The sequence below is a fragment of the Danio rerio genome, chromosome 9, assembly GCF_052040795.2.
Source record: "Danio rerio strain M-AB ecotype USA chromosome 9, GRCz13ab, whole genome shotgun sequence".
NCBI lineage: Eukaryota > Metazoa > Chordata > Actinopteri > Cypriniformes > Danionidae > Danio > Danio rerio.
Window position 1 is genome coordinate 24,015,502 of NC_141029.1, and position 24,888 is coordinate 24,040,389.

The 24,888-nt window shown below is 39.7% G+C and overlaps 2 protein-coding genes and 1 long non-coding RNA gene across 3 annotated transcripts in view; all 3 read right to left on the bottom strand.

Moving 5' to 3' along the window:
- LOC147842349 (uncharacterized) overlaps nt 1-24,888 on the bottom strand; it is a 736,864-nt gene that overhangs the window by 349,601 nt on the left and 362,375 nt on the right. The gene's annotated exons all lie outside the window — the stretch shown is intronic.
- Nucleotides 794-1,690, bottom strand: crygm2d13 (crystallin, gamma M2d13). The gene is given in 3 exon segments (NM_001002408.1): nt 794-1,099; nt 1,300-1,542; nt 1,630-1,690. Coding segments are annotated over 3 exon segments (522 nt in total). The 5' UTR covers nt 1,636-1,690; the 3' UTR covers nt 794-826.
- On the bottom strand, nt 6,957-7,767 carry crygm2d11 (crystallin, gamma M2d11). Its single transcript, NM_001109858.1, is given in 3 exon segments — nt 6,957-7,263; nt 7,366-7,608; nt 7,694-7,767. Coding segments are annotated over 3 exon segments (528 nt in total). The 5' UTR covers nt 7,706-7,767; the 3' UTR covers nt 6,957-6,990.

Below are 24,888 nucleotides of genomic sequence, written 5' to 3' on the forward strand. Positions count from 1 at the left end.
ATATAGGTATTATAGGCTACACTTTATAGGCCATATGTATTTGAATCTATATGTATTTAATCTACAAATATATATATGCTACAGAATACTGTCATTAAACATGTCATATTTATGTCATAATTAAAGTGGTTGGAATTTTATAATTTGTATTTTTTTATCAATATATTTAAAACATTTACTACTGATATTTGTTTTTACAAATAAACCTGCTGTACCAACTATATAATTTTATAGTTTTAATGATGTTTGGACCCTGACAATCAAATAAAAATTGGAGCTGCTTTACAAAACTTTAAGAATGTTCACATAAATGAGTATATATATATATATATATATATATATATATATATATATATATATATATATATATATATATATATATATATATATGGTTAATTTTAATTAAGAGGTGACTGTTGCAAAATGCGGAAAATGCATTTTTTTAAGATTCTTACAATTCGGAGTTTGAACCAAATCTGTAGAATGGGCCATACAAATGGCGCACAAAATGGTTTATGCTCATTAAAGCGTCAAAAAACTAAAACTTTACAACTTATTTACATGGGCACAACAACTGCTAACAAAAGCTAACTTTTTTCTTTATTTGAATTTTTATTTTATTTTATTTTAACCAGATTAATCAATCAATTTAAAAATAATCATCTGATTATTCGATTATGAAATGAAACATTAGTTGGAGCCCTCAGTTTGCTGATTTTTTGTGGGGTTTGTGGTGGGTTTCACATGCAGATAATACAATAAACAATAAAAATTATCTTTTGGAGTGCTCATGTTGTAGAGGAAACTTTATTGAAAGGTTTTAACTCTAGTACCAAGAGTTCATGATACGCCTCATGCTCATGAATTTCATGCCACCCATATTGTTGAAGTTCCTGTACTCTCCAGGCCCGAAGTACCACATCCTGCCCCTGTAGTGGGCCTGGTCATAAAAGAGCCAGTGGCCGTCCATCACATGACAGGACATGCAGTGAGACATGCGGTAACGGTCCATGATGTTGTCACAGTCACCCATCATCTCATACATCTGACCTCCAAAGTTGTCCTTGTCGTAAATCCTCATTCTGTAGGATCCCCTGTACTGTAGTGGAAGAGAAATCATTTGTCTATTGATTAATTATGTAGAATCATTTTTATATCTAACACAGGTCTGTTTTTAGACACAGTCACGATGTATCATTCACAAATAACTATTCTGAAAGAATCAGTGTTGCTCAATATTTTTTAAATGAATGGAAGAATGTTCCTGCAGTTAATAAATGTTAAGTACACAGATCTTACCATAGAGATCATGCGGCAGGACCTGATACAGTTGCTCATACTGAACATAGACATGCAGTCATCATAGTCTCCCCTCCTAAAGAAATACTGATTTCCCATGTAGTTTGGTTGATCGTACATCATCCAGCATCCACTGTGCACTCTGCAAGAGTGACAGCGGCTCATGTAGGAGGAGAAGTCACCACAGTCACCGGTACAGTCATAATGGCGCCCCTGGAAATTCCTGTCCTCGTAAAAGGTGACCTGAAAATTCACAGTTTTAAATAAGAATACCAATCATTATTTTTGTGCCAAAAATTAAGTGTAATAGAAGGCTAGTTTGAGGCTTACCCTCATGGTTTCGTTGACTAATAGTAGTCCCACAAAAGAGAAGCTGAAGCTGATTCTGCTTGTTGGTTGACTGCTGTTGACCGTACCTTTATACTAGACCAAGACTAAAGACTACACAAGCTCTATTGTTAGTCAGTTCCTGACTGAGCAAGTTGGAATAGTGGCTATTATAACTAAAGCTTAGTGTCTAGATCTTTGTTCACATATTTTCAGATTCTAGAATTTCTTATCTTTCTGTTTGCTACAGTGGAAGAATTTGAAGTGTTAAATACTATAAGACTTAACCAAGATTTTTGCATATTTGTTTTTCTTCATTCTTATTGCATCATTTTTTATATATAATGTTTCTTATGAGCATCTTTTTAATTGCCACCTTAAGTTAAAGCACTACTACACAAGACTTGGGTCTTGTTGGATTAATCTATTACTGTATTTGTTTTTTTCTTTTTTAACTTTATCTTTACTGTAATTTCATTTAAAAAAAAAAATTTGTTGTTGTTTTTATTGTGTATCTTTGGGTGTAGAAAACCCCAGTGAAATGTGGCACCTCATTCCCAATTTTTATTTTTGTTATTTGTGATACATATTTTCATAAGAGCAGGGCTGCAGTCTTCACTCCTTTGTGTTGCCAGAACAAGTGTCTTTAGACTTTAAGTAATTTGAGAGTTAATAAATTAAGAGAAGTATATAGCGGTTATATAATCTGTAACCTATTTTTCAAAACTAAATATTTAAATGAAAGTATTTGAAAATCTTCCAAATCAACAATGTCTGTGTCAGATCCTATACCGACAAAATTCTTAAAACAATTGTTCTCAGTAATTGCAGAACCAATTCTTAACATTTTGAATTCATCATACTATTAGGACATGTGCCAAAAACCTTGAAAAAAGTAAAGTATTGTTTGTATTGGCAGTATTGTAAAATAGTATAAACTACTTAGTAACTTCATTAACATTATCTAAGTTATGACATTTAATATTGAAAGAGTACCTTTGACAATGCTATCTTTTATAGCCATACTGTATGTATAAAAATATGTTTATGACATTAATATTAACACTTATTGTATTAACATCTTTTTGTTTTTGTGGTTGTTGTTTTTGTTATTTTAAAGAAGACAACTGTAATATCTGGATTCCACCATTTCCAGGTTCAAAAAGCTTGCAGGCAACTTTGCCGGGCACTGTAAGGTAACAGCTCACACCATGCCCATTCTGCTCATGTATGGGGAAGTGGTAAAAACACCCAAACATTTTTGTGTTGGCACACTTAGAAATGAAACACTGAAGACCTAAGTCTCAATTCACTTCTAGTTTATTTGTATAGAGCTTTTCACAATAATTATTGTTTCTCTGAACAATGCCACTGTAACAAGTAACTTATTATGCATCTTTTTCATAATATGAGCGCAGTGATTGGACTAAACTACCTCTTTCTCAAATATTAATGTGCAGAAAACCTGATATCGTCACAAAGTACTTTCATCCATTCACCACAATTTGCACATTTACTTCACAGACATGACGTTGCTTCGAAATTACTTTTTAAGCTGAAAGAATGAACTTGCTTTTATCAGTGCAAAAACAAACAATTTTCACTCTATAGTGAAATATACAGCCATCATTCTTTTCAGAAAACATATTTGTAAAGGTGCAGTTCACTAAATTTTCACCTGATGTTAATAAAAACAAAATAAATCCACATATGCAAAGAAAACAAAACTAATTAGCTTACAAATTAAGTTATGTGTAATAAAACAAAATGATACTGTGAAAAGTGTTGAACAAAAAAAGAAAGGGAGATTTAGAAAGGCAGTGAAAGTCCAGACAGCAGCTGAAATCTCTCAGTAGTTAGAAAACATTCCTCTGACCTAGGTCATTGCAAATTAATATTAGCTCCTTCAGCCTAACATCTAGATTACCACAATGACGAAGATGAAATCAGGGTGGACATTTTAGCAAGACAATGATTCAAAACAAAGCCAATGTATCTCTCAAATGGTTTCAGTACCAGAAAAAAAGAAAGAAAATCAAGTTGTAGAATAGCCCATCACCTGACTTGAATCCAATATTAGATACAACATAAAGATCAGTTTTGATAGACTAGATGCACAGAAACCTCAATATTTTTACACTATTGAAGTCTGTGAAAAAATCACACCTGAACAATTCATGTGACTTTATTCTACACATGAAAGGCATCTTTAAGCTGCCATCACCAAAAAAGTGTTTTATATAAAGTATTAAATACATTTTTGTAGTTCAGTACTGGCGGCTCTGTGGCTCAGTAGTCAACACTGTCACCTCACAGCAAGAAGGACACTGATTTTGTTGATCCAGTTGGCATTTCTGTGGAGTTTTCAAGTTCTCCTTGTGTTTGTGTGAGTTTCCTCTGGGCACTCTATCAGTTTGCAGCTGAAAGGGCATTCACTGCCTAAAACATATGCTGGAATAGTCGGTGGTAAATTCCTCCATGTGGTAAATAAGGGACTAAGCAGAAGGAAAATTAGGGAATGAATTACTAAATACTTTTTTTCTTTCTTTCTTTCTTTCGTCACTCCATTGTTATTACAAAACTCATTTTTTCAGATTTTTGTTTTGTTTTAGTTTTATGTTTGTTGGTTTTTACCAAAATCTGGTCCAATTCTATATATATACCAATTCTATATATCAATATACATACATACATACATACATACATACATACATACATACATACATACATACATACATACATACATACATACATACATACATACATACATACATACATACATATATATATATATTGTTACCACGACTGGGGTGGAGTGACAGGAGACCACAGGAGGTAAGATCCAATATGCAGTTTATTCAAAGTCAGGCAAGCAGTGGTCATCAGGTGCAAACAGGTATATACAGGCAGTCCAGAATCATAAACGTAAAACAGGCTAAAGGTCGAAAGGCAGGCGGCTAAACAGGATAACAAGGGTACAAGGCTAGGATCGAAACAAGACAGGGAACCGCGTTGTAATGTTACTAGGAAAACAAGAATCGGCAAACTGGTAGCGTGAGAGAGTGGCTTATGAGTGGGATGAAATCAGTCTGTGAACAAGGTCCAGCTGGTGATGCAATCAGGAAACATGAGTGAGCAGGCGTGCGTGTTTGGGAGCAGTGCATGTATGAAAATGTAGTCCTGGGAAATGCGGAAATGTAGTTTTAAGTTCGTGTGAGAACCAGCGATCCAAAGCGATCGCTGGTTGTGACATATATATAATGACATTAAATTATATTTTCAACATTGTATTGAATCTCTATTAAACATTCTCTATTAAACAAAATCTTATTAAACCTTCAATGGATTGGTTCTGTAATATTTGAGGGAGCTCTTCGTGTATTATTACCCCTCATGTCCACTGTGCTCATTTAATTTTAAGAATGCATTGAGATGTTTTTGTCTAGCAATTCTGAATTGATTCTTAAATGTTCAGAGTCAATTTTGTATTAAAATTAGGCCTCTGCCGTCATACGCTGTAAACAAAGAGAGAGAAAAAAAAAACATTGATAGGCACAAATACAAATGCTGCCAAATTCGCTTCATTTGGACAGATGAAAAATTACAGATGTGGCCCCTCTGATCCATCATGCAACTGCAGCTTCAGGATGCTGTTCAAATTTCTTCTGCACCAGAAGTGAAAGCGAAACCTTAAGTTGTAAGAGGTGACGATGCATTCCGTCATATTCGTCCAGTGAGCGAGCAGATTTATAATCATGGTATAATTAGCCGGACATTATTGTGATTGCATGTGCACTAAATACAGCAGAATCATATGTCACCATTGGAACACTCCATAGTCTGGAAAATTCCCAGGGAATCCCAGTGATAATGGCATCCTGTAATGGCCAGTCTTGGGAGTTGCCTTTCTACACTTCTAATTCTTCAGGGGTTAACAACTGTGTGACTTATTTATGCAGCAAACGAAAAAATAAATGAATACATTTAAAACTGTTTAACTGATAGCATCAAACGGTCAATATTCTTCTTTAGTTAACAGTTAAACTGTCAATTTGAGCACAAGCTCTAAGGAATACATTCTACTGACTCATTTTGAATAAAACTAATTTTTAAATTCAGTCATTAAATTGTTGTCTGGAGCACAAATGCAAAAAATTCATTTGAGATCAGTCTAATATCACATCTCTGAACAAGTAAACATTTGTGTGTGTGTGTGTGTGTGTGTGTGTGTGTGTGTGTGTGTGTGTGTGTGTGTGTGTGTGTGTGTGTGTGTGTGTGTGTGTGTGTGTGAAATTTGGCACAGTTAATATGATATTTTGCTTATTTTATATTAGATGTTATGTTTTTGACACTTTGAAACTTTGCACCTCTACTCGAAAGGCTTCTAGGAAAGTGATACTACAAAAGGGAGCATGCAATCATTACTTCAATGTATTGACAGAGTTAAAAGGTAAAGAATAAGCTGTGGATTGCAATACATATCACTTCTATTTCTTAGTCTACTATATCCTAAGTTCAAATTGAAAGCAAACTCTCTGTATGGTATACACAGTTAGTGACTGAAAATATTGATCAGTGTTGGGGATTGTAATTAAACTTGTAATCTAAAGGTTCTGTGTTTGATTGTGTTGAAGATGGTAAGAAAAAATGAACTAACCTCAGCACAGACTGAGGTGCTCTAATCTCTAACTGGGTTGCTGGGTTGTCATTTCATGGTGTTTGCATATATGTTCACTTCTCACTGCTTTGGGTGCACTTAGAGGTGTGTAGAGGATGAATGCCTTTTACTACCTTTTAAAGGCTATCTCCAGTTGATATTCAGAGGGATTGGGTTGATAGTGCTTGCTGCTGTCTCCACAAGTTTGTCAAGGACACACTATGTACTTCACTATTATCGACCCTCATTTCTAATTTGTTCACTAGCTATGTTCACAAGAACTCTTCTTTGTTTCAGCTGGAATCAAACTATTCTAATTGATTATTCCAGACAGAGTTTACATACAGTATATGCTACATAAAGTGATCAGGTGTGCATTTATATATTGCAAGCTTTAAATCAGATATGATTTTCTGGCATGTGCACACTGTGAAGTATTGGTCATCTTTTGAACATGTTCATATGTTGGCCAGATGTTTTAAACATCTTTTTGGGATGATGATGGTCTTTGTGCTCCTGCCTGTATTTATCAAGCTATAAAATTCTCAGGGGAGTTCTCCTAACAAAATATGTTATTTGTATAATATAATATAATAAACGTATGTGCTGTGTTTGTTTACTTTTGATTGGTTAAACTTGCATACATTAATGATCAAATTTTACATGCACAATGTTTAGTGTGGTAGAGAAAAAGGTTTATTGAAACTCTAGTACCAAGAGTCCATGATGCGCCTCATGCTCATGAATCTCATGCCACCATAATTGCTGAAGTTTCTGTACTGTCCAGGTCCGAAGTGCCACATCCTGCCTCTGTAGTGGGGCTGGTCATAAAAGAGCCAGTGGCCGTCCATCACATGGCAGGACTGGCAGTGAGACATGCGGTAACGGTCCATGATGTTGTCACAGTCATCCATCATCTCGTACATTTGACCTCCAAAGTTGTCCCTCTCATAGATCCTCATTCTGTAGGATCCCCTGTACTGTATTGGAAGAGAAGTCTGTTATTTTCACATTGATCATGGCAGAAATAAAAAAGAAGCATATAGGCCTAAATATACAGATATTATGTGTAATCAGCTTACCATGGGGATCATACGGCAGGACCTGATGCAGTTGTTCATTCCAAACATCGACATGTAATCAGCATACTCTCCCCTCCTAAAGAAATACCCATTACCCATGTAGTTGGTTTGGTCATACATCATCCAGCAGCCACTCTCCACTCTGCATGAGTGACAACGGCTCATGTAGGAGGAAAAGTCACCACAGTCGCCCATACACTCATAAGAGCGACCCTGGAAGTTCCTATCCTCGTAGAAGACGACCTGAAAATTCAAGTTTTAGTATTTTTACTTTTGTCTACTTTAATTTTCATTTGAATTCAACTTGTGAGCTGGAGAGAAGTTTTACCTTTCCCATCATGGTTGCACTTGCTGGTCTTCTGTGGTTCTACAGAGGAGAAGCTAAAGCTGATTCTGGTTTATGACTGAATGCTGTCACCTGTGCTTTTATACAAGACCAAGACTAAAGAGTACAGGGCCTCTGTTTGTTGGACAGTTCCTGACAGTGCAAAATACAAAAGAACTAGTTCTAGCTAAAGCTTAGCATCTAGCTGTTAGTATACAGTTTTACTTTGAGTTTAGTTTAAAACAATTTTGTTCACCAGAGGCCAATTCCATTCTTGTCAACTTTGTTGTTCTAGATTATCATCTCCTTGCCATGTAAATTAGATTGTATATTTAATTAATTAGTTAATGGCTGTTAATTAATTAGTTTCAATGTTTACCAGTAAGAAAGTAATCTTTTAAAGTTTTAATACTTTGTTGTTTAAGTCTTGTTATGGGTTGGTTTCATGCATCTATATAATAGTTTGGTGCACCATTCACTTTATTTATTATATGAATTTAAATAAATTTTACATGCCCTTCCTGCCACAACCCAGCTCTGGGAAACACTCATACACACTTGCAGTCATACTAGGGTTGTGACGATGAGGAAATTTCCCCTCCGGTTAATCGACCTGTGACAACACCGTTAATACCGGTATCACTGTGAGATGAGGGTTTCCTCTTTTTTTCTCTTTTTGAATAGCTTATAAATGCGTGCGTATTATAGTTTCACTTTCTGTTTTGCGTGAATCGCCAATTCGGCGTCAATTGTTTGAATGGAAGACAAGGAAACTACAAAAAAATCACTGTTATTAAAACAGAACTTTTATTAACATAACGGAAAAAAACACAACAATGCTACAGGCTGAAATAACTGTGGAAATTGGAACCAAAGTAACAACCATAAAACTTTTATTGTGTTTTATTATGCGCTTGTTGCGCACACACAAAAATACTTTTTGGTTACATTTGCCAAAATAGGGGGAACATATTTGGTTGTCTCTTGTTGTCCTACCTAACTTCAATGTCTTAATGTATCAATTAGCCTAATGTATTTTATGATAATAGCTTAGTCCTTGTGAACAATCCGTTTATAAAATAGCCTACATTATTAACAAATCTATTGAAGATTAAACCAAATGTGAAATACGGTCCTTGCATAATGATTACAACTAAACAAGCTAGCACTCATTTTATATATAAATATAAAAAAAAAATGAAAGAAATGTTAAGTAATAGAACATTGTAAAAAATCTAAAGACTACAGGCTAAATAAAAGCGCCTCGTCAGTTTACAGCTTCTGTAAAGATCAGACAGCCTATACAGATCACACAATCTCAATTAACAACATGTAAATGTATAAATAATACGATAAGTATTGTTATGGAATATTTATAATGATATGATCTTGCTTTTGGTTATATCGATACCAGCTTTGAGCTCTCTCTCACAAGCGGCAGTTGACAGGAGCTGTCAGTGGCAGAATACACTACACAGCATACAGCAAGATGTTTTATTCTTAGTTTTATTTGTTGCCGATTTGTGTGTTGTTCCTTTTTTTAAAATACCTTTTATTTTTAAAATCTCTCAAGTTAATGTTGTTTATCAGGTAACATAATCTCCCTCAGAGATATAACTATTGACCAACACCGCCCTGTAAGTTTATGCACTGCATAGACTGTAGGTCTACAGCTCTGGTGTGTAATGAATTGCATGTTTTAAATGACAGCTAGACATGCTACGCTTAGTTTTTATTGTAAAATATACATTATAACCCAGTACACAGTAAAACAATATTTTTTGAATGGCTTGCCTATTGATGGCGTATAGGCTAACCGTTAAGCTTAAATAGGCTGAGCATATTTTTATTAATATTAAAACACATTACTACAAACTAGCCACCCTTTGATTTTTTTTCGTTAACGTATACTTTTATCAAACGAAAAATGCAATGAATAGTTTATTTTGGTTTTCATTTTATTAGAAATAATATCATTTATAGGCTACACAACTCCTACATTGGCTCCAATTGCGTTTTGACAGATATCGTAGATAGACTTTCTGGCTCAAAGGCATTTATGCCTGTTAATTTCAGTGCTGTATTTTGACAGATTTCGCAAAGGCTTCAGCTATTCTACCTGTTAGCTGGTACCAGCCTCAGTTTTGCGACTTGACTCGTTAAGCGTCTGTGTCTGGATGACAGCGAGAGAGAGAGAGAGATGAGATCAGACCTCAAATTCGATGTGTGGCCACACGTCATTTACTTTTATTGCAATTTTTAATATAGGCTCATCTAAATTAACTTTTCATTTATTAAACGCCACAATATTGCCAGACAGACAAAGCAACTTTCGGTTTTTGAAGAGAGCATCCTCAGTGACACACACCTTAGCCTACACTCTTGTTGGCCTATTTATTATTGTTTATTTTTTTTACATTAAACGCATAATAATCAAGTGCAAAAAAAGAAGAGCTGAACTTCGGAAAAAGGGCTCACGGCTGTTGCCGTGATGGTTGCTTTGTTTCTCTGCAGTTGGCTTATTAATAGCGCGGCATTGCTAAATCACTCTTGTTTTAATAAAGAAGATAATTTATTATTAAACATTGTGAGATGATGGTCGCGTGATTTTTAAAATGAGACTATGCGTTGCGTATTTATTGCTATTGATCTTATCTACCCGCGACCCACACTTAGTAGAACGTCAAGTATAGGTGTGTTGAAGGTGCGTGTATAAATTAGTTGTGTTTCCTCCAACTGCTGCAATCTTTGTCAGGCAAAGTTTACAGATTGCCTCATAAACGTCTTCAGGTTCTCTTTTTGTCTTAAGTAAATTATTTAGAATTATGTTTCCCATTTAATTCAAATAAATATTTAATAAAAAAACGAATACTTAAAAAACAAAACAAAGTGGGGAAGGTGTCACGGTGGAAAAAGGATGTCACCGGTGTTGCGTCTTAAAACCAGTATCACCGTCAACACCATCTATCGTAGCAAGCCTAATTAATACACACATACACTGCAGCCAATTCAACTTTTTCAATTCACCTTTACCACATGTCTTTGGACTGTGGGGGAAACTGGAGCACCCAGAGGACACCCACGCGAATATGGGGAGAACATGCAAACTCCACACAGAATTGCCAACTGACTCAGCCGAGGCTCGAACCAGTGACCTTCTTGCTTTGAGGCAAAAGTGCTACCCACTGAGCCACTGTATCGCTGTGAGGTATTTATTTATTTTTATTTAGTTCACACATTTTCGAAATGTGAAAACAATACACAAACAACCATATACCAAAAAAAGGTTGAATTTTGATGTTTTAAAAGAATTGTTGCAAAATGTATTGGTCACAGATATGGGGCTTTAAAATATGCTAAGGAAAAACAAATGAACTGGAAAAAAAATGTTATGTAGCAATTTTTTTTTTCAATTTTGAAATAAATGCCCAGTGTGACATATATGTAACTTGAAAAATCTATTATAAATGCCCAATGTGACATATACATAACATTACAGATCATTCACAGAGGGGTTGCATTTCAAAAACAACTGCAGAAACATATTATAAGCAGTCCATTTGGTCTGTATTATATGCCCCATAATCTTCCTATAAGGAGAAATTGGTCCAGGTTCTTATGGGTTAAAAAGACAAGAAAAAACTGCCAAGAACGCACACAATAGATGTCTGTACCTACAAATATCTGCAAACTGAATTTGCAAAGTCTTTAATACCTCCAGGCTCTTATAACTTTTTTTTTTTTTTATAAAAAAGTACAAAAAATGTATGCTTTTTATTTGTATTTAGCCTTTACAAACACACACACACACACACACACACACATATATATATATATATATATATATATATATATATATATATATATATATATATATATATATATATATATATATGTGTGTGTGTGTGTGTTTGTATATATATATATATATATATTTATTTCATATAACAGTACATTTTTCATTATATAGGCCTATGTTTATCATTATACGCTATGTGTTATAGGATACACTTTGTATAGCAATGAAACTATAAGTGGCCTGTAAAGACATATTTCATATAAATCATAAAGGTTAGAATAAAGACTTATCGACAGGAATTCTGTCCTTTGCTGGGTCTAGACGTTCCAATAAATGTATGCGCTCGTCATCAGAGTCGCGCTCTTCCTCTGAGAAGAAGGTAAATTCTCTGTCGCTGTTTAGTACTGTGCTTCTTCACCCATGTAGCGTGCCATCGTTCAAACAAAAATAAATAACTATAATAAAGCTTGTCGTTTGATGCCATGTCTCGGGAAGCGTGTACATTATCACCTGGCTGGCTCACCTCAGTTAATTTCCATATAAACTGCGCCTTCACTGCGGGCGGGATCACGTTCGCTGTAATGAGGCAACAGGAAAATCAGTACCAGTCCTTACTCTTATACGGATTACATGAAAGGAGATTATTTGTTTTAGTCTTGAATTGGTTAATGCAAAAGTAGACTTATCAAGCTTTCTTTAGAAACATCTCACATGTTTCTTTGTCGAGTATTTGCTGAGTTTCAGTTCATTTTAATGACGTGTTTTTCCTGACAGTCTACTGTTGCGCGCTTCTCATGCAGGCTATTTGTAATGTCAAAGCTTCATGGGCGTGGTAGCATTAACTCTAATGAGCTCAGACTGAGAAGCTAGACATAACGTTGGTTTCATACTGATTACTTTATCAAACAATATTTGTTTTCAACATGCATAGCTGTGTTTAAAAGTAGACACTACAAGCTTTATAAACATATAACCTGTCTTATCTCTGACTGTTTTATTTTCGTGGAGTTTCAGCGCATTTTACTGAAGCGTTTCTAAAAACAGTTCACGGAGAGAGAAAATACAGATTGCCTACACTGTTTATTATCCTTGTTTTGCAAAAGCACACACATTTGTTTTTGTTGTGAGTGTACACATTTAAAAGTAGACACCTAACAGATTCGATTGACGTATTGATCTTATCTTTACGATCAAAACTGAAAGTGTAATTTAGGTTCATTTCAACTCAATGAGGTAAAAACTTGTCAGAACTCGTATACGCAGTCTTTGACCCCAGGGGGTTAAGACATGCGGCCTCAAACATTCGGTCTCAGACATGCGGTCTCTGACATGCAGCCTCAGACATTTGTTCTGAGACATGTGGTCTCTGACATTCGTTCTGAGATATGGGGTCTTTGACATTTATTCTGAGACATGGGGTCTCAGACATGCAGCATTAGACGTGCAGCCTCAGACATGCGGTCTTCGACATGTGGTCTCTGTCATGCGTCCTTAGACATTCGTTCTGAGACATGGGGTCTCAGACATGCAGCCTTAATCATGCAGCCTCAAACATGTAGCCTCAGACATTAATTCTGAGACATAGGGTCTCAGACAGGCAGCCTCAGACATTCGTTCTTAGACATGGGGACTCTGAGATGCAGCCTCAGACATGCAGTCTCTGACATGCAGCGTCAGACCTTTGTTCTGAGACAGGATCTCTGACATTCGTTCTGAGACATGGGGTCTCTGACATTAGTTTTGAGAGATGGGGTCTCAGACATTCATTCTGAGACATCTAGTTTCAGACATGCAGCCTTAGACATGCAGCCTCAGAAATGCAGACTCAAACATGTGGCCTCAGACATGCGGTCTCTGACATGCACCTCAGACATTCGTTCTGAGACAAGGGGTCTCAGACATGCAGCCTCAGACAATCGTTCTGAGACATGAGGTCTCTGACATTCGTTTTGAGACATTGGGTCTCAGACACTCGTTCTGAGACATGGGGTCTCAGACATGAAGCCTCAGACATGCGATCTCAGAGATGCAGTTTTAGACATGCAGCCCAGACATGCAGTTTTAGACATGCAGCATCAGACATGCGATCTCAGACATGCAGCCTCAGACATGCGATCTCAGACATGCAGTTTTAGACATGCAGCCTCGGACATGCAGTTTTAGACATGCAGCCTCAGACATGCAGCCTCAGACATGCGATCTCAGACATGCGATCTCAGACATGCAGTTTTAGACATGCAGCCTCGGACATGCAGTTTTAGACATGCAGACTCAGACATGCAGCCTCAGACATGCGATCTCAGACATGCAGTTTTAGACATGCAGCCTCAAACATGCAGCCTCAGACTTTCATTCTAATACATGGGGTCTTAGACATTCGTTCTGAGACATGGGGTCTTGGACAATGAGTCTCAGACATTCATTCTGAAACATGGGTTCTCTGACATTCGTTCTGAGACATGGGGTCACAGACACTCGATCTGAGACATGGGGTCACAGACAATCGTTCTGAGACATGGGGTCTCAGACATGAAGCCTAAGAAATGCGATCTCAGACATGCAGTTTTAGACATGCAGCCTCAGACATGCAGCCTCAGACATGCATTTTTAGACATGCAGCCTCAGACATGCAGTTTTATACATGCAGCCTCAGACATGCAATCTCAGACATGCAGTTTTAGACATGTAGTCTCAGACATGCAGTTTCAGACATGCAGCCTCAGACATGCAGTTTTAGACATGCAGCCTCAGACATGCAGCCTCAGACATGCGATCTCAGACATGCAGTTTTAGACATGCAGTCTCAGACATGCAGCCTCAGACATGCGATCTCAGACATGCAGTTTCAGACATGCAGCCTCAGACATGCAGTTTCAGACATGCAGCCTCAGACATGCAGTTTTAGACATGTAGCCTCAGACATGCAGTTTTACACATGTAGCCTTAGACATGCAGTTTTACACATGCAGCCTCAGACATGCAATCTCAGATTTGCGATCTCAGACATGCAGTTTTAGACATGAAGTCTCAGACATGCGATCTCAGACATGCAATCTCAGACATGCAGCCTCAGAAATGCAGTTTTAGACATGTAGCCTCAGACATGCAGTTTTACACATGCAGCCTCAGACATGCGATCTCTGACAAGCAGAATCAGACATGCATTTTTAGACATGTAGCCTCAGACATGCAGTTTTACACATGCAGCCTCAGACATGCAGTTTTACACATGCAGCCTCAGACATGCAATCTCAGATATGCGATCTCAGACATGCAGTTTTAGACATGAAGTCTCAGACATGCGATCTCAGACATGCAATCTCAGACATGCAGCATCAGACATGCAATCTCAGACATGCAGTTTTACACATGCAGCCTCAGACATGCATTTTTAGACATGTAGCCTCAGACATGCAATCTCAGATATGCGATCTCAGACATGCAGTTTTAGACATGAAGTCTCAGACATGCGATCTCAGACATGCAATCTCAGATATGCGATCTCAGACATGCAGTTTTAGACATGAAGTCTCAGACATGCGATCTCAGACATGCAATCTCAGACATGCAGCATCAGACATGTAGCCTCAGACATGCAGTTTTACACATGCAGCCTCAGACATGCATTTTTAGACATGTAGCCTCAGACATGCAGTTTTACACATACAGCCTCAGACATGCAATCTCAGATATGCGATCTCAGACATGCAGTTTTAGACATTAAGCCTCAGACAAGCAGCCTCAGACATGCATTTTTAGACGTAGCCTCAGACATGCAGTTTTACACATGCAGCCTCAGACAAGCAGCCTCAGACATGCATTTTTAGACGTAGCCTCAAACATGCAGTTTTAGACATGCAGCCTCAGACATGCGATCTCAGACATGCAGTTTTACACATACAGCCTCAGACATGCATTTTTAGACATGTAGCCTCAGACATGCAGTTTTACACATGCAGCCTCAGACATGCAGTTTTACACATGCAGCCTCAGACATGCAGTTTTACACATGCAGCCTCAGACATGCAGATTTACACATGCAGCCTCAGACATGCAATCTCAGATATGCGATCTCAGACATGCAGTTTTAGACATGAAGTCTCAGACATGCGATCTCAGACATGCAATTTTAGACATGTAGCCTCAGACATGCAGTTTTACACATGCAGCCTCAGACATGCAGCCTCAAACATGCAGTTTTAGACATGCAGCCTCAGACATGCGATCTCAGACATGCAGTTTTACACATGCAGCCTCAGACATGCATAATTAGACATGTAGCCTCAGACATGCAGTTTTACACATGCAGCCTCAGACATGCATTTTTACACATGTAGCCTCAGACATGCAGTTTTACACATGCAGCCTCAGACATGCAGTTTTACACATGCAGCCTCAGACATGCAGTTTTACACATGCAGCCTCAGACATGCAATCTCAGATATGCGATCTCAGACATGCAGTTTTATACATGAAGTCTCAGACATGCGATCTCAGACATGCAATTTTAGACATGTAGCCTCAGACATGCAGTTTTACACATGCAGCCTCAGACATGCAGCCTCAAACATGCAGTTTTAGACATGCAGCCTCAGACATGCGATCTCAGACATGCAGTTTTACACATGCAGCCTCAGACATGCATTTTTAGACATGTAGCCTCAGACATGCAGTTTTACACATGCAGCCTCAGACATGCATTTTTACACATGTAGCCTCAGACATGCAGTTTTACACATGCAGCCTCAGACATGCAGTTTTACACATGCAGCCTCAGACATGCAATCTCAGATATGCGATCTCAGACATGCAGTTTTAGACATGAAGTCTCAGACATGCGATCTCAGACATGCAATCTCAGACATGCAGCATCAGACATGCAATCTCAGACATGCAATATCAGACATGCAGCCTCAGACATGCAGTTTTAGACATGTAGCCTCAGACATGCAGTTTTACACATGCAGCCTCAGACATGCATTTTTAAACATGTAGCCTCAGACATGCAGTTTTACACGCAGCCTCAGACATGCAGTTTTACACATGCAGCCTCAGACATGCATTTTTAGACATGTAGCCTCAGACATGCAGTTTTACACATGCAGCCTCAGACATGCAGCCTCAGACATGCAATCTCAGATATGCGATCTCAGACATGCAGTTTTAGACATGAAGTCTCAGACATGCGATCTCAGACATGCAATCTCAGACATGCAGCATCAGACATGCAATCTCAGACATGCAGTTTTAGACATGCAGCCTCAGACATGCATTTTTAGACATGTAGCCTCAGACATGCAGTTTTACACATGCAGCCTCAGACATGCAGTTTTACACATGCAGCCTCAGACATGCAGTTTTACACATGCAGCCTCAGACATGCAATCTCAGATATGCGATCTCAGACATGCAGTTTTATACATGAAGTCTCAGACATGCGATCTCAGACATGCAATTTTAGACATGTAGCCTCAGACATGCAGTTTTACACATGCAGCCTCAGACATGCAGCCTCAAACATGCAGTTTTAGACATGCAGCCTCAGACATGCATTTTTAGACATGTAGCCTCAGACATGCAGTTTTACACATGCAGCCTCAGACATGCAGCCTCAGACATGCAATCTCAGATATGCGATCTCAGACATGCAGTTTTAGACATGAAGTCTCAGACATGCGATCTCAGACATGCAATCTCAGACATGCAGCATCAGACATGCAATCTCAGACATGCAGTTTTAGACATGCAGCCTCAGACATGCATTTTTAGACATGTAGCCTCAGACATGCAGTTTTACACATGCAGCCTCAGACATGCAGTTTTACACATGCAGCCTCAGACATGCAGTTTTACACATGCAGCCTCAGACATGCAATCTCAGATATGCGATCTCAGACATGCAGTTTTATACATGAAGTCTCAGACATGCGATCTCAGACATGCAATTTTAGACATGTAGCCTCAGACATGCAGTTTTACACATGCAGCCTCAGACATGCAGCCTCAAACATGCAGTTTTAGACATGCAGCCTCAGACATGCGATCTCAGACATGCAGTTTTACACATGCAGCCTCAGACATGCATTTTTAGACATGTAGCCTCAGACATGCAGTTTTACACATGCAGCCTCAGACATGCATTTTTACACATGTAGCCTCAGACATGCAGTTTTACACATGCAGCCTCAGACATGCAGTTTTACACATGCAGCCTCAGACATGCAATCTCAGATATGCGATCTCAGACATGCAGTTTTAGACATGAAGTCTCAGACATGCGATCTCAGACATGCAATCTCAGACATGCAGCATCAGACATGCAATCTCAGACATGCAATATCAGACATGCAGCCTCAGACATGCAGTTTTAGACATGTAGCCTCAGACATGCAGTTTTACACATGCAGCCTCAGACATGCATTTTTAAACATGTAGCCTCAGACATGCAGTTTTACACGCAGCCTCAGACATGCAGTTTTACACATGCAGCCTCAGACATGCATTTTTAGACATGTAGCCTCAGACATGCAGTTTTACACATGCAGCCTCAGACATGCAGCCTCAGACATGCAGTTTTAGACATGCAGCCTCAGACATGCAGCCTCAGACATGCGATCTCAGACTTGCAGCCTCAGACATGTGATCTTAGACATGCAGTTTTAGACATGCAGTCTTAGACATGCAGTTTCAGACATGTAGCCTCAGACATGCAGTTTTACACATGCAGCCTCAGACATGCATTTTTAGACATGTAGCCTCAGACATGCGGTTTTACACATGCAGCCTCAGACATGCAGCCTCAGACATGCAGCCTCAGACATGCAGTTTTAGACATGCAGCCTCAGACATGCGATCTCTGACATGCACCTCAGACATTCGTTCTGAGACAAGGGGTCTCAGACATGCAGTTTTAGACATGCAGCCTCAGACAAGCAATCTCAGACATGCGGTCTCAGACATGCAGCTTCAGACCTTTGTTCTGAGACATGATGTCTCTGACATTCGTTCTGAGACATGGGGTCTGACATTCGTTCTGAGAGATGGGGTCTCAGACATTCATTCCGTGACAAGGAGTCTTAGACATGCAGCCTTAGACATGCAGCATCAGACAATCGTTCTGAGACATGAGGTCTGTGACATTCATTTTGAGACATGAGGTCTCATGGATTCGTTCTGAGACATGGGGTCTCTGACATTCGTTTTGACACAGGGACTCAGACATTCATTCTGAGACATGGGGTCTCTGACATTTGTTCTGAGACAGGGACTCAGACATTCATTCTGAGACATGGGGTCTCTGACATTCGTTTTGAGACAGGGACTCAGACATTCATTCTGAGACATGGGGTCTCTGACATTTGTTCTGAGACAGGGACTCAGACATTCGTTCTGAGACATGGGGTCTCAGACATTCATTCTGTGACAAGGAGTCTTAGACATGCAGCCTTAGACATGCAGCATCAAACAATCGTTCTGAGACATGAGGTCTGTGACATTCATTTTGAGACATGGGGTCTCAGGGATTCGTTCTGAGACATGGGGTCTCTGACATTCGTTTTGAGACAGGGACTCAGACATTCATTCTGAGACATGGGGTCTCTGACATTTGTTCTGAGACAGGGACTCAGACATTCATTCTGAGACATGGGGTCTCTGACATTCGTTTTGAGACAGGGACTCAGACATTCATTCTGAGACATGGGGTCTCTGACATTTGTTCTGAGACAGGGACTCAGACATTCGTTCTGAGACATGGGGTCTCAGACATTCGTACTGAGACAAGGGGTCTCAGACATGCAGCCTCAGACATTCATTCTGAGACATGGGGTCTTAGACATTTGTTCTGAGACATGGGGTCTCTAACATTCATTCTGAGACATGGGGTCACAGACACTCGATCTGAGACATGCTATCTCAGACATGCAGTTTTGGACTAGCGATCTCAGACATGCAGTTTTAGACATGCAACCTCAGACAAGCGATCTCAGACATGCAGTTTTAGACATGCAGCCTCAGAAATGCAATCTCAGACACACAGTTTTAGACATGCAGCCTCAGACATGCAGTTTTAGACATGCTATCTCAGACATGCAGTTTTAGACATGCTATCTCAGACATGCAGTTTTAGACATGCAGCCTCAGACATGCAATTTTAGACATGCGATCTCAGACATGCAGCCTCAGACATGCAATCTCAGACATGCGGTCTCAGACATGCAACCTCAGACATGCGATCTCAGACATGCTGCCTCAGACATGCAGCCTCAGACCTTTGTTCTGAGACATGATGTCTCTGACATTCGTTCGGAGACATGGGGTCTAACATTCGTTCTGAGAGATGGGGTCTCAGACATTCATTCTGTGACATGGAGTCTTAGACATGCAGCCTTAGACATGCAGCCTCAGACAAGCAAACTCAGACATGCAATCTCAGAAATGCAGCCTCAGACATGCAATCTCAGACATGCGGTCTCAGACATGCAACCTCAGACATGCGATCTCAGACATGCTGCCTCAGACATGCAGCCTCAGACCTTTGTTCTGAGACATGATGTCTCTGACATTCGTTCGGAGACATGGGGTCTAACATTCGTTCTGAGAGATGGGGTCTCAGACATTCATTCTGTGACATGGAGTCTTAGACATGCAGCCTTAGACATGCAGTCTCAGACAAGCAAACTCAGACATGCAATCTCAGAAATGCGATCTCAGACATGCAGCCTCAGACATGCCGTTTTAGACATGCAGCCTCAGACATGCAATCTCAGACATGCAGCCTCAGACAAGCAATCTCAGTCATGCGGTCTCAGACATGCAGCCTCAAATATGCAATCTTAGACATGCAGCCTCAGACCTTTGTTCTGAGACATGATGTCTCTGACATTCGTTCTGAGACATGGGGTCTGACATTCGTTCTGAGGGATGGGGTCTCAGACATTCATTCTGTGACAAGGAGTCTTAGACATGCAGCTTTAGACATGCAGCCTCAGACATGCAGCCTCAGACATGCAGTTTTAGACATGCAGCCTCAGACATGCGATCTTACACATGCAGTCTCAGACATGCAGTTTTAGACATGCAGCCTCAGACATGCGATCTCAGACAAGCAGCCTCAGACATGCATTTTTAGACATGCAGCCTCAGATATGCAGCCTCAGACATGCAGTTTTAGACATGCAGCCTCAGACATGCAGCCTCAGACATGCGATCTCAGACATGCAGTTTTAGACATGCAGTCTCAGACATGCAGTTTCAGACATGTAGCCTCAGACATGCAGTTTTACACATGCAGCCTCAGACATGCAGTTTTACACATGCAGCCACAGACATGCAGTTTTACACATGCAGCCTCAGACATGCAATCTCAGATATGCGATCTCAGACATGCAGTTTTAGACATGAAGTCTCAGACATGCGATCTCAGACATGCAATCTCAGACATGCAGCATCAGACATGCAATCTCAGACATGCAGCCTCAGACATGCAGTTTTAGACATGTAGCCTCAGACATGCAGTTTTACACATGCAGCCTCAGACATGCATTTTTAAACATGTAGCCTCAGACATGCAGCCTCAGACATGCAGTTTTACACATGCAGCCTCAGACATGCATAATTAGACATGTAGCCTCAGACATGCAGTTTTACACATGCAGCCTCAGACATGCAATCTCAGGTATGCAGCCTCAGACATGTAGCCTCAGACATGCGGTCTAAGACATGCATCCTGAGACATGCAATCTCAGACATGCAGTTTTAGACATGCGATCTCAGACAAGCAATCTCAGACATGCAATCTCAGACATGCAGCCTCAGACAAGCAATCTCAGACATGCAATCTCAGACATGCAGCCTTAGACATACATTTTAGACATGTAGCCTCAGACATGCAGTTTTACACATGCAGCCTCAGACATGCGGTCTCAGACATGCAGCTTCATGCATTTTTAGACATGCAGCCTCAGACATGCAGCCTCAGACATGCAGTCTCAGACATGCATCATTAGACAATCAGTCTGAGACATGAGGTCTGTGACAATTGTTTTGAGACATGGGGTCTCAGACATTCATTCTGTGACATGGAGTCTTAGAAATGCAGCCTTAGACTTGCAGTCTCAGAAATGCAGCCTCAGATATGCAGTCTCAGATGTGCAGCATCAGACAATCATTCTGAGACATGAGGTCTGTGACAATTGTTTTGAGACATGGGGTCTCAGGGATTCGTTCTGAGACATGGGGTCTCTGACATTTGTTCTGAGACAGGGACTCAGACATTCATTCTGAGACATGCAGCCTCAGACTTTCGTTCTAAGACATGGGGTCTTAGACATTCGTTCTGAGACATGGGGTCTCTAACATTCGTTCTGAGACATGGGGTCACAGACACTCGATCTGAGACATGGAGTCACAGACACTCGTTCTGAGACATGGGGTCTCAGACGGCAGCCTCAGACATGCGATCTCAGACATGCAGTTTTAGACATGCAGCCTCAGACATGCAGCCTCAGACATACGGTCTCTGACATGCAGCCTCAGACCTTTGTTCTGAGACATGGGGTCTCTGACATTCGTTCTGAGACATGGGGTCTGACATTCGTTCTGAGAGATGGGGTCTCAGACCTTCATTCTGTGACATGGAGTCTTAGACATGCAGCCTCAGAAATGCGGTCTCAGACATGGGGTCTCTCAGATATGCAGTTTCAGACATGCAACCTTAGACACCTGGCCTGCACTCAGACCGTTCTCGGTGGCATGTAGACATGCACCCGATCTCCATCCAGACCTTTCTCAATATCATACTTTTGCAAATGTTCCCGAGACATGCGGCCTCAGACATGCAGTCTCAAACATGCGTTCAAACATACAACCGGTTGGCAGTTACACCCTTCTTGTCTGGATTTTCAAACATGAAATGGTGGCTGAGGATATCAATATATTGGCAAATATTGGATTCCCATTTATGGTTGTTTTCCTTGCTGGTTATGGGTGGGAGTTGGAGCTGGAATGTGATTTCATTTATTTTGCCTGTATGTTGAACAGTCTTATGTAGTGGGGAATCAGAATAGACACAACACTCAAGGATAGACAAAACATCTTCATCCCCCTATTTCTCTCTATAGTGGTGGAACATTTTTGCTTTCTTTTTTTTCAATAACCCCACTACAGCCATCTAATCATATTCTTGTGTGCATTGCCCAAAGTTTCAAATTCGAGACTTAGTCATAGTCAAGTTGATGAATGGCTTCAATGCAATCTGTATTAAAGAAGAGAGGTGTGATTTTCTGTTTAACTAATTACCTTGACCTACACACAGTCCACCGCCTCCTGCACTATTAGGGTGAATACTACAATCAAGACTATATCAGATCTTGAACTCTGCTTTTGGATATCCACTGTCCTGGAAAGTATATTTCCAATCTTCTTCAGCACATTTGCTTGTTTATTTTATATGATCTTGACAAACTTGATTAACTGCTTCAGTGTGTTGGATTATGGTGAAATAAATTAATCTGTTGGATAATAATCATTCAGGAGCAGGACTGAAGACATCTGCTATATTAAAAATTAAATAAAAAAAAAGTAGTTGTACACATTAAATGCATGCATGCAATCTCAATTTGCTTGTGCACCTGGTCTGCACCCAGACCCATCAGCATTGCACATGTTGTCTTAGATATGCAGTCTTAAACATGAATGTCACTGCATGTCTGAGACCTCATGTGCAATGCGGCATGCAGCCGAGAATCAAAATTAAGCAGCAGGTCTTTTTTTTTTCCAAAACGACTTAAAATTAATGAATAAAAGAAGAGAGAACACTACTTTGTGTGGTTTATTCATAAACTAATTTCGAGAGGATCACATGCTTATAATCAACACGGCTGGCTTCTTGTTAGCTCCGTAATCAGCCCTATTAGATGATTACGGAAGCATTTTAAATAACCTGTGTTTTCCACTCCAGTTATCTTCGTCTTGAAGCTCCCCCCTTCCACCCCTACATCCTCCCACTTTTTCTGATCGGGCGACACGGTGGCCCAGTGGCTAGCACTGTTGCCTCACAGCAAGAACACCGCTAGTCCAACCCATCGGGCTGGTTGGTGTTTCTGTGTGGAGTTTGCATGTTCTCCCCGTGTTCGCGTGGGTTTTCCCCGGGTTCCCCGGTTTCCTCCCACCGTCCAAAAACATAAACCATAGCAATCGACTAAAACAAATTATCACCCAATACAACCTGAGTTTACACTTCTCACGGTGACCAGCAGGGGAGTTCTCGAGACCTACCTGACCTCGAGTTCCCCTCTCGCCCTTCTAACGGGAGGGAGCCCCGGGCTCGAGGATATTACGAGCTCAGGGTTCTCTTCCGGGACAGCATGCCAAATACGCTTTATTGATTATCAGCTAAGTGTGAACTCTTGAATTACTCTCTACACAACTTATGATTTCAGGGGATTTTTTTTTTCTGGCACATGACAACTCATCATACTTAGAAATTAGATGAGGAGGCATAGAGTACGTGTAGAGTAATTCTGAAAGCTGTCAAAATTGGACAATCTCAGAATTTTTTTAATGTTAGTATTTAGTGTCATTCACTTCGACATCTGGTCATTTAACTAAGAGTTTCTGGTTGCAGACTTGCACATGCAGTCTTAGACATGGATGTTACTGTGAAGGGTAGCGGTAAGGGCGGGGTTAGCTGTAGACATTAAAAACATTCATGCAGTCTGAGCTTGCAGGTGCACCTGGCCTTACCCCAGACCCTTCTTGGCTGATTTTTTAGCATGGCTGTTTATACTGCTCTTATAAATGTGGCCTATATCAGATTTACAGTGTGAACAGATCATGGTCCTAAACTGACCCGCATGTGCAAAAGTGCATTACGGAGAATGTGTTGCCCTTTAAGAAGTTTCACTTTAAAATATCTTCTTTAAATATTTTACATGCATATTTCCTTTGTTAAAATGTGAAATTCACAATTTATTTAATTAACCTACTTCGTGTGTAAAAGGGAATACTTTTATTTTGCATTATATCCTACTTCGTGTTTAGTCACTTCCTGTTAGTGTTCCTGGCTCTTTGTGAAAGCCATGGCTGTTTCTCAATTCCAAGAACGCAGAGAACGGACTTGTGTTCTTCTGGAGACCGGTCTTGCCTGGTGTCCTCGGAAGAACGAACTCAGGAGACCGCGAGGGCAGAGAACGCGTCCTTTGAGAATTGAGATGCTGCGTTCTTCCTGATGGTCATGTGACCTTCACGTCTTTTAAATGGTAAATTATTTAAACATTACAGCCTTCATACAACGATTTATTGTTTTTTTCCTTTTCAAAATATATACTTTGCATAAAAACATTATAAATCTATGTTGCACAATATAAATAAAACGATTTTAATACGAATTTCAGCAAAC